The following is a 17,204-nucleotide window of genomic DNA, read 5'->3' on the forward strand; positions in this document are numbered from 1 at the left end:
AGCCTCACAGCCTCCCTCAGTCCGACCAGACCCAGAACAGGCCTCCTAGACCTCCTAGACCTCCTGGATCTACTTGACCAGTACCCCCAGAGCAGTCCGCCTAGAGCTACTGGATCTACCGGATCTACTAGAAATACTGGATCTACCGGACCCCGTCTACAAGACCAGACCGGACTACATGAAAACCTGAGAAGACCAGACTAGAGGAGACCAGACCAGACTAGAGGAGACCAGATACAGCCTCCAGGATGCAAGCTCTGGGAGGAATGCTGGTGGTTGTGGTTCTACTGGTCAGAACCCAGTGTGAGGTCCGGGCCAGAGACCCTGGGGAGGAGGGGGGGGTGGGAGGAGGAGGAGGAGGAGTAGGAGGAGGTGGAGGAGGAGCAGGAGGAGGTGGAGGAGGAGCAGGAGGAGGTGGAGGAGGAGCAGGAGGCTGGGAGCAAAAAGAGCTCCTGTTGGAGGACCTCCTGACTGGGCCAGAAACCACCCGGCCTCCTGGTTCAGAACCTCAGAGACCCCCAGGGACAATCGCCTCGCGCACAGGGTGAGTGAGGGAGTGAGGGACTGAGTGAGTGAGTGAGTGAGTGAGTGAGTGAGTGAGTGAGTGAGTGAGTGAGTGAGTGAGTGAGTGAGTGAGTGAGTGAAAGAGTGGGTGAGTGAGTGAGTGAGTGAGTGAGTGAGTGAGTGAGTGAGTGAGTGAGTGAGTGAAAGAGTGGGTGAGTGAGTGAGTGAGTGAGTGAGTGAGTGAGTGAGTGAGTGAGTGAGTGGGTGAGTGAGTGAGTGAGTGAGTGAGTGAGTGAGTGAGTGAGTGAGTGAGTGAGTGAGTGAGTGAGTGAGTGAGTGAGTGAGTGAGTGGGAGAGTGAGTGAGTGGGTGACTAAGTGACTTTAAGGTTCTAGAGGTTATGGTTCTGGAGGTTCTAGAGCAGGGGTCTCAAACTCAACTTACCTGGGGGCCGCTGGAGGTAGAGTCTGGGTCAGGCTGGGCCGCATCAAGTATTCCACAGAAAAAAGGAGCACAACTGACCCAATCTAAGTTAATGATCGGGCTATCATTAGATAACTTTGGCTGTAATCGCTGACAAAAGGGTAAAATTCATAGTCATTGGTGGAAACCAGGACATTTTAGCGTCCTTTGGCTTTTGTCGGGACATCTGGTCACCCTACCACAAGTGATAAAAAAGCGTGGCAAGCGACTCAGCAGAAATGTGCGTTCGACAACAACGTGCGGGCCGCACTAACGCTAAATTTTGATGTCAAGTAGAGGGCCAAAAAATATCATCCCGCGGGACTCAATTGGCCCCCGGGCCGCGAGTTTGAGACCCCTGTTCTAGAGGTTATGGTTCTGGAGGTTCTAGAGCAGGGGTGCCCAACCTTTTTTGACCCAAGATCTACTTTTCAAGTAGCCAACCTCCCGAGATCTACCAGCAAACCTACCTTCAAGGGGGGGGGGGGGGGGTAGAGAACAATTGTTGACGGGGGGGGGGGGGGGGGGGGGGGGTAGAGAACAATTGTTGACGGGGGGGGGGGGGGGGGGGGGGGGGGTGGGGGATTGTATCGTGAACCAACGGACTTCAGTGGGGGTTTCATTCCGTCTGCGCACGGAACCTAATCAATAATCTTCCTCCCACTCAGGGTGAAAATGGTAGGTCTTAGCTTGTTTCCCCTCAGCCATACCAACGTATAGGAGTGTGTAACTACTGTTGACGGCTTTCAACTGCTGTTAACAGCACATGCGCTACCGCGCGTATATGTCCCGCGCAAATTTAATTTCATTAAAAAAAAAAAAAAAAAAAAACATTTTTTTTTTTTTTTTTTCTTCACCCCTCGCGATCGACTTGGGATCTGTCGGCGATCTACTGGTAGACCGCGATCGACTGGTTGGGCACCCCTGTTCTAGAGGTTATGTTCAAGAGGTTAAGATGTTTAATCACGCTGGTTCCTAATGTACACACTTATTGTATGTTCTAAGTTCTGGCATTTGAAAATAGTAGTTAGCATTGAGTAGTGTCTTATCCTGGCTATCTTTGTTGTGTACAGGGAATGGGTTAACTTAGAGATTGTTCGTGCTTGGTACTTGTTTCTATGAACATCCTTACTGTACCGTCAGCAATATATATTGTTGTTTCTCTTCTTCTGACAGATGTTCTTGTTGTAAGTGGCTTTGGATAAAAGCGCTAAATTCCCTGAACATAAATGGTTCCATTCTGTTACTGCAGCTCTGTCACTCTTCGTGCTAGCTCTCTGGGCTAGCTCTTCATGCTTGCTTGTGTCTGATAGTGACTCCCTACACTGTGCGGTGGTTAGCGGTGTTCCTGGTGTTGCTGACCTTTTATCCCAATCAGTGTGACTCATGCTGGTCCTTGTGACTCATGCTGGTCCCTTGGTCCCTGTGTAAACCACAGGAAACAGGAAGTCTGCTCCCTCTGATACGCTCATTTCCTCTGGTCGTCACGTCAACATGACTCTCACGCACGCATACACACACACGCGCACGCACACATACACAAACAGACACACACACACACAAACAAGCAAATACGCACGCAGACACACACACACACTTACACACTCAGACATGCACACACACAAACACGCACACTCCTTGTAGTCCGTGACCTCATCAGTCCACTTCTGGTAGTCCGTGACCTCATCGGTCCACTTCCTGTAGTCTGTGACCTCATCAGTCCATTTTCTGTAGTGCCCGTCTGTCTGCAGGTGTGTGTGTGTGTGTGTGTGTGTGTGTGTGTGTGTGTGTGTGTGTGTGTGTGTGTGTGTGTGTGTGTGTGTGTGTGTGTGTGTGTGTGTGTGTGTGTGTGCATGCTTTTATTGTTTATGGTTAAAGGTTAATTAGTGATGTGTGTTTAAAGTTGAGGGGGTATGCGGAAGACACACACATCTGACATTTAGCTCAATGGAACGTGTGTGTGTGTGTGTGTTTGTGTATCTGTCTGTGTGTGCGTTGCAGGAACTGGTGTGCGTTCGTCCAGCAGCGGGTGGTGCCGACGACGGTGAAGTGCGAGACAGAGAAATACACCATCAGGACCCCCTGTCCTCCTGAGACCCCCAACTGTCAGCTCGTCATGTAACACACGCACACACACACACGCACGTACACACGCACACGCACACACACACACAGACACACACACATTCAGCTAGACATGTAACACACAGACAAACACACACACACACACACACACCGACACTGTCAAGTAGTCATGTAACGCACGCGCACACACACACACATCATCAGCTATCATCATATTCAAATATCTACTGTATGTGTATACATCTACAGGGTGCAGGCCCCCGGCCGCCCGGTGTATATATTGTATATCTATATGTTATATATCTATATATCGTATATCTATATGATGTATGTCTATATGTTGTATATCTATAGGTTGTATTTCTATATGTTGTATATCTATATGTTGTGTATCTATGTGTATACATCTATATCTATATGTTGTGTATGTCTACAGGGTGCAGGCCCCCAGCCGGCCGGTCTACCGGCAGCAGCAGCACGTGTTCACTGCCCTCCAGTGGCGCTGCTGTCCCGGACACAACGGACCTCACTGCCGGGACGCAGGTACTGGCTGCTGATTGGTCCCCTGACTGGAGGACACGCACATTGTATCAGTTTCCATGACAATCGCCATGTGTGTGCGTGTGTGTGTTTTTTTTCAGATGAGCAAAACGACACACAGTCTCCAGCACCACAACATGACCCTCGGAACCCACAACTTCACCATGGCAACCAAGACTCTCGGGACCCACAACTTCACCATGGCAACCATGACCCTCGGGACCCAAAACTTCACCATGGCAACCATGACCCTCGGAACCCAGAACTTCACCATGGCAACCATGACCCTCGGACCCCAGAACTTCACCATGGCAACCATCACCACACAAACGGAGCCCATAGTTCTGACCTCCAAAGTGAGTTATTAGCCTTTGACCTTCTGTTCTTCTGGAGGTCTGCATGGGGACGTTGTCCAACACTCTTTATGAGTACATTGTGCCTCACACTGTGTTTATGAGGACAATGTGGCACACATGCCTTTATGAGGACAATGTTTCTCGCTTGTCTTTGTGGGGACATTGTGTCTCACACTGTGTTTGAGGACATTGTGTCTCACACTCTTTATGAGGTCATTTTGTCTCACACTCTTTGTGAGGGGATGTGCCAAACACTCTTTATGAGGACATTGTCTTTGTGGGGACCTGATGCATCGGGGAACGATCGTGTTGTGTGTCCCAGACGAGGCCGCTCTGGTCCCGGCGGTGGCGGCGCTGGTCCTGGCTCAGCTGAACCCGGCCCTGGAGGCATTCAACCGCTCCCTGCTCCTTCTGGAGCGGCGAATGGGGGAGCTAGCCCAGGAACTGGCCCCTAGGAGCCCTGAGGGAGAGAGGGAGCCGGCCCGGGACCAGGCCCCGAGACCCGAGGCAGGGAGCCGGCTGGAGGAGGTGCAGGAGGTGCGCCAGCTGCTGGACAGCCACCGCAACGCGGTGTATGAGCAGCTGAACTCCCAGCATGCAACGCTGCAGGCCAACCTCGGCAGCCTCAGAACAGAAGTGAACTTGAAGCTCCAGCGCAGCGAGGAGATGATACAGGTCAGACACACCGCCAGGCACCACCACCATCAGCAGCAGGAGCATAAACCATGTGGCAGTAGCATGTCACAGTAGCATGTAGCTGCAGTTGGAGCTTAAACCATATGGCAGTAGCATGTCACAGTAGCATGTAGCTCTAGCGTGTAGCAGTTCGAGAAGAACGTAACATTAGAAAGTAGGTAGCATGAAGACATGTACTTGTAGCGTGTAGCAGAAGCGGTTCCAGAAGGATGTATCTGTAGCATGTAGCTGTAGCATGTAGCAGTTGCAGTACTAGAAGGATGAGATTAAATACTACAGAAAAAATAAGCATTAACTCGTATATTAGCATGTAGCTGTAGCCTTTAGAAGTAGCAGCTAACTGCTATCTGTGTCCGTCGGATCAGACCAGCATCCAGGGCCTGAACGCCTCGCTGGTGGACCTCTGTGGCCCCCACGGACTGGGGGAGGGGGCCAGGTGCCAGGAGCAGGGGGGAGGAGCCAGGGGCCAGGAACCCTCCCCCAGCCCTGCCAAGGAACCAGCCTGGACCAAACATCTCAACACTCAGGTCAAGGTGTGTCTCCCGCCCGCCCTCCGTCTGGGCCCCCAGGGAGGGGCCCGGTCCCCCCAGGAGGTCTGTCTCCTCCTGGTCTACCTGGTGGACCGGGTCCTGGTGGTCCGGTTCCTGGTGGACCGGGTCCTCCTGGTCTACCTGGTGGACCGGATCCTGGTGGACCGGGTCCTCCTGGTCTACCTGGTGGACCAGGTCCTCCTGGTCTACCTGGTGGACCGGGTCCTGGTGGACCGGGTCCTGGTGGACCGGGTCTCCTGAGGTCTTCTTCTGTCTGCAGCTGAGCGCCCTCGAGGAGGACGTGGAGGAGGACCGCCGCTCGCTGGGGGCCCTGAGGCGCCGCCTGGGGGAGCTGGAGGAGCAGATCTCCCAGACGGGCCGGGAGAGCCAGATGAAGTTCATGGAGACCGGTCTGGACGTGGAGGCCGCCCGCGAGGTGGTCCTGGGCCAGCTCAGGGAGCTGGAGGGGAACCTCAGCTCGGCCGCGCAGCAGGCGCAGGACCGCGACAACGACGTGGACTACCTGTTCAAGGTGCTCTACAACTGCACCGCCCTGAGGCACGAGGTGGCCCGCCTGGAGAGGGACGTGGCCAACCTCACCCAGCTGGTCGATGTGAAGCAGCCGGCCCCGGAGGAGGGGGCCGAGTGGGCGTTACCGGTGAAGGAGCTCCAGCTGGGCCTGCAGCAGGTGACCTGTGACCCCTGACCCCTGACCCAGTCGTACCCTCGTAGCGTGGTAGCCTTGTGTTCAGCGCCTGCTCCGCCCCCCAGGTGCAGGACGCCCTGGTCCTGGAGCGCGGCACCGGCGATCTGGAGGAGAGGATGCGGCGCCTGTCCAGCTCCTTCGGCTCTCTGCTGAAGGACGCCGGCCGGAACAGCGAGGTGCTGGAGGTACTGCTGGGGGAGGACGTGCTGGAGTTCCTCCGCCGGCCCCCCGCCTACCAGGAGGCGCTCTCCATCCCCGGCCTCAAGGAGCAGATCAGGAGCCTCAACCACAGCCTCACCGCGCTGCACAGTAAGAGGGTTCCCACGGTAACCAAACATCACCCAGGGAGGAGCCGTGGGTCTGGAGACCGCAAGCCCCACCTCCTGTTATCTGTTGCTAGGAGACAGGGCCCACCTCCTGTTATCTGTTGCTAGGAGACAGGGCCCACCTCCTGTTATCTGTTGCTAGGAGACAGGCCCCACCTCCTATTATGTTACTAGGAGACAGGGCCCACCTCCTTTCATCTGCTGCTAGGAGACAGGGCCCACCTACTGTTATCTGTTGCTAGGAGACAGGGCCCGACTCCTGTTGTCCGTTGCTAGGAGACAGGGCCTACCTCCTGTGGTTTGTGGCTAGGAGGCAGGGCCTACTTCCTGTTGTCTGTTGCTAGGAGACAGGGCCCACCTCCTGTAGTCTGTTGCTGGGAAAAATAACCTGACTGCTCTAATCAGTCAGCCTAACCCCTGTTGCTAAGAGACAGGGCCTTATTCCTGTTATCTGATGCTAGGAGACAGGGCCTTATTCCTGTTATCTGTTGCTAGGAGACACAGCCTTATTCCTGTCATCTGTTGCTAGGAGACAGGGCCTTATTCCTGTCATCTGTTTCTAGGAGACAGGGCCTTATTCCTGTCATCTGTTGCTAGAAGACAGGGCCTTATTCCTGTTACCTGTTGCTAGGAGACAGAGCAGAATCTCTGATGGCGGACCAGCCCCTTCCGGCAGAGGGGGGGGTGAGGAGCAGTAGCCACGCCCCCCTCAGGGAGCAGCAGATCCTCACGGCTCCTGACCCCGCAAACAGAGGAGGAGCCCTGGAGAAGGAGGTGGAGGAGCTGGAGGTCAGGGTCCAGGCCCTGGAGGAGCAAGGGGGAGGAGCGCAGGAGGAGCAGCTCCAGCAGGAGGTGCTGTGGTTGAGGAGGGCGGTGGAGGATCATCTGCGGCTCTTTAAGAAGGTCTTCAGACAGGCTGAGACCCTGGAGGACTCCCACCGGACCCTGGACCTGCAGGACCTCTGGACCCTGAGCCAGGACCCCCGCAGAGAGAGGAGGAGAGGGGGAGAGAGGAGGGGAGAGAAGGACGGACAGAAGGACGGAGAGGTTAGAAGAGAAGCCCTCCAGGGCAGGAGGGACCCCAAAGGTTAGTTATAACGTGTGCATTGCCTCTCCAGATAACATGTGCATTGGTACTCCAGACATAACATGTGCATTAGTACTCCAGAAGATAACATGTGCGTTGGTACTCCAGACAATAACATGTGCATTGGTACTCCAGAAGATAACATGTGCATTGGTACTCCAGAAGATAACATGTGCATTGGTACTCCAGATGATAACATTTGCATTGGTACTCCAGATGATGATAACATGTGCATTAATGCTCCAGATGATAACATGTGCATTGATGCTCCAGATGATAACATGTGCATTGATGCTCCAGATGATAACATGTGCATTGGTGCTCCAGATGATAACATGTGCATTGGTACTCCAGAAGATAACATGTGCATTAATGCTCCAGATGATAACATGTGCATTGATGCTCCAGATGATAACATGTGCATTGATGCTCCAGATGATAACATGTGCATTGATGCTCCAGATGATAACATGTGCATTGATGCTCCAGATGATAACATGTGCATTGGTGCTCCAGATGATAACATGTGCATTGGTGACCTCCACCCTGTCCCCCCGCAGCAACTGCACCCCGGCCTCAGAGCAGTCCACTGCTCCTGGCAACCGGTCTCCTTGGCGACGGGCGGTACCTGGGGTTCAAAGCGTCTCTGAACGTGGGCGGAGATTACTCAGAGACGTCCGGGCGCTTCACGGCGCCGCAGACCGGACTCTACCTGCTGCTGCTGACCCTTGACCTAAGGCCGGGCCACACCCACCTGCTGCTGAGGAGGCGGTCCGGGACGGAGCTGCACCTCCTGCAGGAGGAGGTGAAGGAGGGGGCCGGAGCGCTCTCCTTCCTCCGTCTGCTGCATCTGGAGGAGAAGGAGTGGCTCTCTGTGGAGCTGAGAGCAGGAGGACTGCTGGACCCCAGCAGCACCGCCCTGGCAGTGCTGCTGCTGCACTAGCGCCCCTGGTGGTCACTATGTAGCACTGCTGCACTAGCGCCCCTGGTGGTCCCTATGGAGCACTGCTGCACTAGCGCCCCTGGTGGTCACTATGTAGCACTGCTGCACTAGCGCCCCTGGTGGTCCCTATGGAGCACTGCTGCACTAGCGCCCCTGGTGGTCACTATGTAGCACTGCTGCACTAGCGCCCCTGGTGGTCACTATGTAGGAATGCTGCCCAAGTTACACCTGAGGGGAATTGAACTGTCAACCCTTCAGCTGGAGATTTCCACCAATGTAAATCATTTGTATATGAAATAACGAGTTATATAAATATGTGATACATATATGTAGAAAAAAAAAAGATTTACATTTTAATAAAAACAAATTAACAAATAAGTCTCTTCTGAAAACGTTCTTCCTGGTGAATGTCGAAGAAGAACTGGAAACAGAGCTGATGAGGCAGAACCAACACCTTCCTGTAGAGCAGACCTGAGATCAGTCAGAGGGCTGGATGCGTTACCAGACCCGGGATCAGACTGGATACGTTACCAGAACTGAGATCAGACACTATTCCAGAGCCATTTGTGTTTTTTTTCTCCTGGGTCTCTGGAGACTGAAGTCCTACCACCAGCCACTGGGCGAGACCAGTAGGACCAGTCTTTAGGGTTCGGTCTAACCAGAGGTCAAAATGGTTTAGTGAGCGGTGAGACAGGTACTCAGGTGAGACACGTTAGAGCAGTGAGACGGGTGGAAGAAACAGGCTCACACAGATGTGTAGTGTACTAAAATAAGGTTATTTACTTAAAAATGGATACATTGGACAGACTGAATACAGAGGTGTCTTCTGGGTAAACGTATAAGACACCCCCCTGTACCGAGGATCAGGAGAGAGGAGAACAAACACCTCCCAGACAGCTCCTCTCTCACCAGCTACACAGCCTACATGTGCACACTGGCATGCATGCAAACATGTACTGCTATGCTAAAGCTAGTATACAAATACATATGTACTGCTATGCTAAAGCTAGGATACACTTACACATGTAATGCTATGCTAAAGCTAGGATACGAACACACAGGAACTGCTATGCTAAAGCGAGGATACGAACACACATGTACTGCTATGCTAACGCTAGGATACAATACATTACGTTGTTTAATACACGGCACGGATTAAACAGAAAGAATCACATCAAGTTACACATACAGCAAGTTAGCAGGAAGTTACATCACTTCCTGTAACACACAGGTGATGCTAGGGTCTAAGGTCATCTATGTACACTGATCAATATGGCCGGACTGACGCCCCTATCACACAGAGGGGCGTGGTCTCATGGATAATAGGTGTGGCATCATGGTGGGGGCGTGGCTTCAGGCTGAGCCTTAACAGTTCGTCAGCCTGTAAGAAGACGGCATCAAAGACCCGCCCCTTCCCCCATTCTCCAATCAAATCTTCGGTTGCCTCTGAGCTTTCACAGAAAGCAAGGCCCCCACTCAGGAGGGACAGGGTGGAGGTCGAGGGTGGAGGTCGAGGGTGGAGGAGGTCGAGGGTGTCGGGTAGAGGTCTAGGGTGGAGGGTCTAGGGGTGGAGGAGGTCTAGGCAGGAGGTCTAGGCTGGAGGTCTCGGGTGGAGGTCTAGATCTTGATGTCCTGGGACTCCACCATCTTGGCGAGGGTCTTCTTCACGCGGAGGACGGTGAGCCGGGAGGCGGGGCTACTGGCCCAGCACTCTGACATCAGCTTCACCATGGAGCGTAGTACCTGGGGGAGAGACACCGGGAGGGGGGGGGAAGAAAGAAAGAAAGAAGACACAGAGACACACCAGTTAGAATGGTTACTTTCCAAATGAACAGCAGTAACGTAACTTGTGCATGTGATTGGGTGGGGTTCCCAGTGGATGACTGGTTGTGGGTGGGGTTCCCAGTGGTGAACTGGTTGTGGGTGGGGTTCCCGTGGGTGGACTGGTTGTGTTCCCAGTGGAAGACTGGTTGTGGGTGGGGTTCCCAGTGGTGAACTGGTAGTGGGTGGGGTTCCCAGTGGAAGACTGGTTGTGGGTGGGGTTCCCAGTGGAAGACTGGCTGTGGGTGGGGTTCCCGTGGGTGGACTGGTTGTTTTCCCAGTGGTGAACTGGTAGTGGGTGGGGTTCCCAGTGGTGAACTGGTTGTGGGTGGGGTTCCCAGTGGAAGACTGGTTCTGGGTGGGGTTCCCAGTGGAAGACTGGTTGAGGGAGGGGTTACCTCGTCACTGCCCCAGCGGGGGGAGAGGGTGGGCCGCTGGCCCTTCACACAGACCACCTCCACCAGGTCCTCGTAGGTGGGGTCGGGGGGCACCAGGTCGTAGTAGGGCAGCTGCTGCTCCTCCACCATGCCTGGAGAAAACACCGTCAGTTAGACCCCTCATACACACTAATACACCGTCAGTTAGACCCCTCATACACACTAATACACCGTCAGTTAGACCCCTCATACACACTAATACACCGTCAGTTAGACCCCTCATACACACTAATACACCGTCAGTTAGACCCCTCATACACACTAATACACCGTCAGTTAGACCCCTCATACACACTAATACACCGTCAGTTAGACCCCTCATACACACTAATACACCGTCAGTTAGACCCCTCATACACACTAATACACCGTCAGTTAGACATACACACTATACGTACACACTATACACCAATATACACACACTACACTATACACCATCACCTGTTAGACCCCTCATACACACTATACCAGCCACCATCACTCCTGTGTTCTAATGGGACATTGTTTAATCGTGTTAAAAGGCGAATTGATGATTAGAAAACCCTCGTGCAATTATGTTAGCACAGCTGAAAACTGGAAAACATGAACTAGTCTGGGTGAGCCCAAACCTTTGAACAGTAGTGTGTGTGTATGTATATATATGTATAGTTTACATAATGTATACATTAGGGCTGTAACGATACACCTATCGAAACCGAAATCGCAACACTCAAAGCCACGAAGCTGTCTCGCGGTGTGAGAAGGCAGAAGCGCGATACGCCCTTTCTAACTCTCCGGTCAAATTGTCCGATTAAAATTTGCTAATAATTTGCCTGAATAATAGTCTGCTGACACCGCCCCCTCTTATCGATGCCGTAAGTATGCGACGAGATGCCCTCTATGATGACAGCTCTCCGTGGCTACGGTGGATTGCATTTCTCCACAGCCGTCGAAGTCCTCATATGCGATATGAACGACATTTATCCAGAGTGGGCCAAGCGCATAAAAAATTGCCTGTGTGATCCCTGTCTCTATTGTTTTGTGTGATTTGACCGGCAGTTGGTCTGCTTATAGGTCGGAATGAAGCGGCCACCGATTATTGACAGTAGGGGTGCAACGGATCAAAAAACTCACGGTTCGGATCGTTCCTCGAATCAGAGTCACGGATCGGATCATTTTTCGGATCAGCAAAAAAAATAAAAAAATAGCGTTTGTGATTGCTTTAGCCCGGTCTGATTGTGGAAGAAGGGGCTGCTTAAATGCCGCGGTGATGAGCGGTTGTTGAGCCGCTTTCGGTTTCACTCCTGTCAGTGAAACACCGGGGTGATGTCGCTGTAAATGCGTGGCCATGCTCGATGTGCTTTTCTTTGTTAGCAATCGATATGTCAGCTACGTGTTACGTCTGTGTGGTAACCTAGGCGACCGGTTTGTGTGGCAGCGCGAGTATGGAAACAGACGTAGCACTGGAGGCAGCAGTTATCGTTACAGTAGTCACCGAAGTCTAGCCTACTTTTATTTTCCATGCCCACTGTTCTTCATGTTGTACGCTGAGGACAATAAATCATAACGAGCCATAGGACTGTTTGCTTATTGAAAAGGGAACTGTTGCAGACTTTTACCCAGAGCGTGTTAAGTAGCTCTGTCCCTGGAACTAGCAGGAATGGTTACGGCTGTGTGTGGACTGAACATGCGCAATTTTTTTTTTTTCATAAATCAATCCGCGGATCATGCGTGTGCCGAACCGAAATAGATGATCCGAACGGATCACGGATCAATGATGATCCGTTGCACCCCTAATTGACAGGTTGGGTACTTTCTTTTACCGGACTCGTTCGCTTTTTCACTAGACACACACACTACCGCTCGCTCTGCTCGCTCGTCCACTCACTCTCGGACGTCACTCACATGCAAACATACGCACACTGCCATTCTCGAGCACACACATACGCTACTCGTAACACTATGCCTCGTTATTGCGACGTTCATGTTAGACGATCATGTTTTTTCCCATCTATTGAAAGTTAGGCTATTAAACATGTTGCATTCTATACGGCCTGATTATGTCATTATTTAAGCTACATAGCCTAATAAGAAGCGCTAATAGGATATTTGACCAAACCACCAAACTAGTTGAGGTTTTTTTTACCTGCAAGCATCCTCCAACTGCAATCTTTGGTTACTTATTTATTAATTTAGCTATACTTTAATAGTATTCTTTCTGTTCAAATCTGTTCAGTGTTGTTTAAATAAAATGCTTTTTAAATTGAAAAAAATCATTGGATGTATCGAACCGTGGGTCAAAAATCGTGATACAAACCGAATCGTGAGTTGGTGTATCGCTACAGCCCTAGTATACATAGTAGTAGTAGTTGTAGTAGTATTAGTAGTACAAGTCTCTATGGTATGTATATAGTAGTACACCCTATAGCAGCGTTAGTATACGCGTTACCTGCGGTGGCGGTGCGGCGGCACAGCTCCCACAGCACCAGCCCGTAGCTGTACATGTCGGCCATGATGAAGGCGTTGAAGTGGTTCTTGTCGAGCCGCTGGTCCAGGACCTCGGGCGCCATGTAGCGCCGGCTGCCCACGCGGGGGTTCAGCGGCACGTCCGTCTCGTTGGTGTCGCTGGGGGGGGGGGGGGGCAGCGCAATGTCAGCTGTCATTCAACATCATCTGCCACTCAACATCTGCAGTCACTCAACATCAGCAGTCACTCAACATCAGCAGTCACTCAACATCAGCAGTCACTCAACACCAGCAGTCACTCAACATCTGCAGTCACTCAACATCAGCAGTCACTCAACATCTGCAGTCACTCAACATCAGCAGTCACTCAACATCAGCAGTCACTCAACATCAGCAGCCACTCAACATCAGCAGTCACTCAACACCAGCAGCCACTCAACATCAGCAGTCACTCAACATCAGCAGCCACTCAACATCAGCAGCCACTCAACATCAGCAGCCACTCAACATCAGCAGTCACTCAACATCAGCAGTCACTCAAACCCAGCAGTCACTCAACACCAGCAGTCACTCAACACCAGCAGTCACTCAACATCAGCAGTCACTCAGCATCAGCAGCCACTCAACATCACCTGTCACTCAACATCACCTGTCGCTCAACAACACCTGCGACTCCACATAACCTGCCACTCAACATCACCTGTCACTCAAACAACTGTTTCTGGGTGTGGTGGGGAAGGCCAGTTCGGGCGTAGTCTGACGTGTTCGGTTGGGTGTGTTAAGGCGTGGTCGGGTGCGATCAGGGCGTGGTCGGGTGCGGTCAGGGCGTAGTCGGGCGTGGTCGGGTGCGGTCAGGGCGTGGTCAGTGTATTAAGGCGTGGTCGGTTGTGGTCAGGGCGTGGTCGGGCATGGTCAGGGCGTGGTGGTGGTTAGGTGCGGGCGGGGTTTGGCCTGCGGGAGGTGGGCGGGCTCACCTGTTGAACTTGACGGCCAGGCCCAGGTCGGCGATGCAGCAGGTGCCGTTCTTCTTCATCAGGATGTTCTTGCTCTTGAGGTCGCGGTGGGCGATGGCGGGCTTGCCCTGCGTGCCGTAGATCTGGGTGTGGAGGTGGCAGAGGCCACACGCCACCGAGTAGGCCAGCCGCAGCAGGCCGGCGGAGTCCAGGCTGCTCACGCGCAGGAAGTCGTACAGCGAGCCCTTCTCGTGGTAGTCCGTGATCAGGAAGAGCTGCGTCAGCGCGCCCGTGCCCTTGATGTCCGCCGCGATGAAGCCTGAGGGGGAGGGGCTACGGTGACTGACAGCTCATAGTTTACCAGTCTGCTGAGGACCAGTTTACCCAGGACGTACCCAGTGGGTGGTCTCATGGGGAGGTGTGGTGAGGACCAGTATGGACCAGTATAAACCAGTATAACCAGGATGTACCCAGTGGGTGGTCTCATGGGGAGGTGTGGTGAGGACCAGTATGGACCAGTATAAATCAGTAGATACCCAAGATGTTGTCGTGCCTCATTAGGACCAGTATGACCAGTATGTTGTCGTACTTCATCAGCACCAGTTTAACCAGTATAACCAGTATGTACCCAGTATGTATACTAGTCACAGTATGTGACTAGTATACCCACTATACCCACTATCCCCAGTAGGACCAGTAAGTTGTCGTGCCTCATGAGGACCAGTATACCCAGTAGGACCAGTATCCCCAGTAGGACCAGTAAGTTGTCGTGCCTCATGAGGACCAGTATACCCAGTAGGACCAGTATCCCCAGTACGTACCCAGTAAGTTGTCGTGCCTCATGAGGACCAGTATACCCAGTAGGACCAGTATACCCAGTAGGACCAGTATACCCAGTACGTACCCAGGATGTTGTCGTGCCTCATCAGGACCGTCTGGTAGATCTCCGTCTCCCTGAACCAGGACGCCTCCTCGCGGGTGAAGAACACCTTGACGGCCACCTTCTCCCCCCGCCAGCGGCCCAGCCACACCTCGCCGTACCGCCCCTTCCCCACCTGCCGCACCATCTGGATCTGCTTAGCGATGGTCCTCTGGACCTACACACACACACACACACACACACACACGTTACCCAGGGGTTGACACTAAGGTTTCAAAAGCACTTGCCCATCGGGCAAGTACAGGTCAGGTTCAACTTGCCCGAATGTAATGTTCACTTGCCCAAATTATAATCAGAATCGTGAACGGGCCTCTTTTGGCCAGGCACCCGGCCTGGTTTTGGGGGGGGCTCAGAAAAATCATCCTAGCTCAGACTGAAGCTGAATGTTAGCTTCCACACATGTGTTTAAAAAATAACAAACTTCTCTTTGTTTACTTATTTATCGAGCGGTCACATCGTGCCATGAAGTGATTTCAGTCCACAGTTGCAAGCTATCGCCAAGTTATATGTAGACCTGCATGATTTGATGCAAATGTACATAACTAAATGTCAGAGGTAGTAGCAAAGATATGTATTTTTTAACTTTCAAGTTTCTTGTAGCACTAACTGAATAATCACAATCGCGTTTCTAGTAGGGTTGTCAGTCACGATACTGGATTTTCTAACTTCAACACTATTCCTGGGAAAAGATCGATATTCTATACCATTTTCGATATCAGGGGAAACGTTTTTTTCAGGAAAGAACATACCCAAAGTAAAGAGATTATATCTCCACAACTGCAAGGGCGATAATGTCATCTTTGGGCCAAAACAAAGATTGTTGTGAAAGTGAAATATTCAATGGGGATAATACTTGGTTAAAGTGAATAAAGCCATGGAACACAGCATAAGTAGAAGATGACATTTCCACCTGAAATAATTATCAGTATCAGTTGGTCGTTATCAGTTGGGAGCGCTGTCTTACTATGAGACACAAATAAGGTAGATATCTTACAATTTTGACACTTGACACCTCTATTTAAAGTTCAGGGCAATCGAATGCACCAAGCCAAACACTCGCAAATAAATATATGGCCACTAGATTGCGCTGAAGAATATGTTTTCTGATTGAAGGCAATTTACCTATTTCCTAAGAAACCTTCTCTTATTCATTGATTGAAAACACCATGTTAAGTTGCAAAATTTGGCCCAGATACTGGATAATCTGTTTATGGTGGTTTTATTCGATCAGAATCAACTTTGTGGACAAAAATCACAAAGGTAATACCTACTTCATTTTTGGTTGTTAAAAGAAAAGGGGACGTTTCTTCTTAAGTTGTTAGTTGCGAGTTTTAGTCACAGAATGATATGGTTTGGACTGTTGGAATAAGTGGAGGCTCAGCTTTCAAATACAGTAGTTTGTGAGGGTCCAATTTCGTGAAAAAGATCGCTATTGCTGTGCGCATGTGCACAGTTATGAAACACAAAACCGTGTTCTTGACTTTCCTTGATAATTTGCCTCAATCCAAAATACTTCCAAACTGCACTCCTCCATCACTACTCCATTTAACTTCTACCTAAACCGTTCGCGGAGGTGCTGCACTTGAGATGTTAGCTGTGTTGGCTAACCTTTAGCGAATCACTGCCAGAGACCGCACTGCGAGTGAGTGACAGAAGGCGGGGCTATATTCGCACTGAAGCGATGCGTGTCTGTTAACTCGCTTTCCGAGAGAAGAGAAGACAGCGCGCTGATCAATTGCAAATACTTCTATTTTGTGTGGTTTTGCGGAACAAAAGGTTGTTCTGCAGTTTCTAAAAACATTTGAATAAATAGCTTTTATATTAACATCCACCCAAAATCCACTTGCCCGTTCGGGCAACCAGAAAAAATCTCAACTTGCCCAAACATTTTTTTTACTTGCCCCGGGCAAGCGGGCAACCGTTAGTGTCAACCCCTGCGTTACCCCTAGAGACACAGCTAACTTTGAGCTTGTTGCTACACAACCAACTACAGCTAACTGGGCGCTACGCAGCTAACTGGGTGCTACACAGCATACTAGGCGCTATACAGGTAACACAGCTAACTGGGTGCTGCAAAGCTTACACAGCTTATTTGGCGCTACAGTTAACTGGGCACTACACAGCTAACACAGCTAAATGGGCACTACACAGCTAACTGGGCGCTACACAGCTAACTGGGCGCTACACAGCTTACACAGCTAACTGGGCACTACACAGCTAACACAGCTAAATGGGCGCTAAACAGCTAACACCGCTAAATGGGCGCTACACAGCTAACTGGGCGCTACACAGCTAAATGGGCGCTACACAGCTACCTGGGCGCTACACAGCTACCTGGGCGCTACACAGCTAACTGGGCGCTACACAGCTTACA

At 51.5% G+C, this 17,204-nt stretch overlaps 2 protein-coding genes across 4 annotated transcripts in view; one reads left to right on the top strand and one right to left on the bottom strand.

Annotated features, from left to right (window-relative positions):
* Positions 1-9,586, top strand: LOC130404115 (multimerin-2-like). Its single transcript, XM_056608718.1, has 10 exons — positions 1-544; positions 2,967-3,083; positions 3,487-3,593; positions 3,692-3,946; positions 4,269-4,621; positions 5,008-5,175; positions 5,453-5,860; positions 5,944-6,187; positions 6,836-7,291; positions 7,852-9,586. The coding sequence occupies exons 1-10, from the start codon at positions 249-251 to the stop codon at positions 8,232-8,234; spliced, it is 2,787 nt and encodes a 928-aa protein (XP_056464693.1). The 5' UTR covers positions 1-248; the 3' UTR covers positions 8,235-9,586.
* The window catches only part of LOC130404117 (bone morphogenetic protein receptor type-1A-like), a 24,731-nt gene continuing 15,873 nt past the window's right edge, over positions 8,347-17,204 (bottom strand). For 2 of the 3 annotated variants that reach the window (XM_056608721.1, XM_056608723.1), the window contains exons 9-13: positions 14,795-14,987; positions 13,912-14,209; positions 12,921-13,096; positions 10,454-10,584; positions 8,347-9,977 (exon numbers count right to left, since the gene is read on the bottom strand). In XM_056608721.1, the coding sequence (XP_056464696.1) occupies positions 9,852-9,977; positions 10,454-10,584; positions 12,921-13,096; positions 13,912-14,209; positions 14,795-14,987 (924 nt within the window). In that variant the 3' untranslated portion in view covers positions 8,347-9,851. The remainder of the gene's footprint in view (positions 9,978-10,453; positions 10,585-12,920; positions 13,097-13,911; positions 14,210-14,794; positions 14,988-17,204) is intronic. The other variant, XM_056608722.1, reaches the window with a different exon arrangement.

This window comes from Gadus chalcogrammus, chromosome 15 (assembly GCF_026213295.1).
Source record: "Gadus chalcogrammus isolate NIFS_2021 chromosome 15, NIFS_Gcha_1.0, whole genome shotgun sequence".
Lineage (NCBI taxonomy): Eukaryota > Metazoa > Chordata > Actinopteri > Gadiformes > Gadidae > Gadus > Gadus chalcogrammus.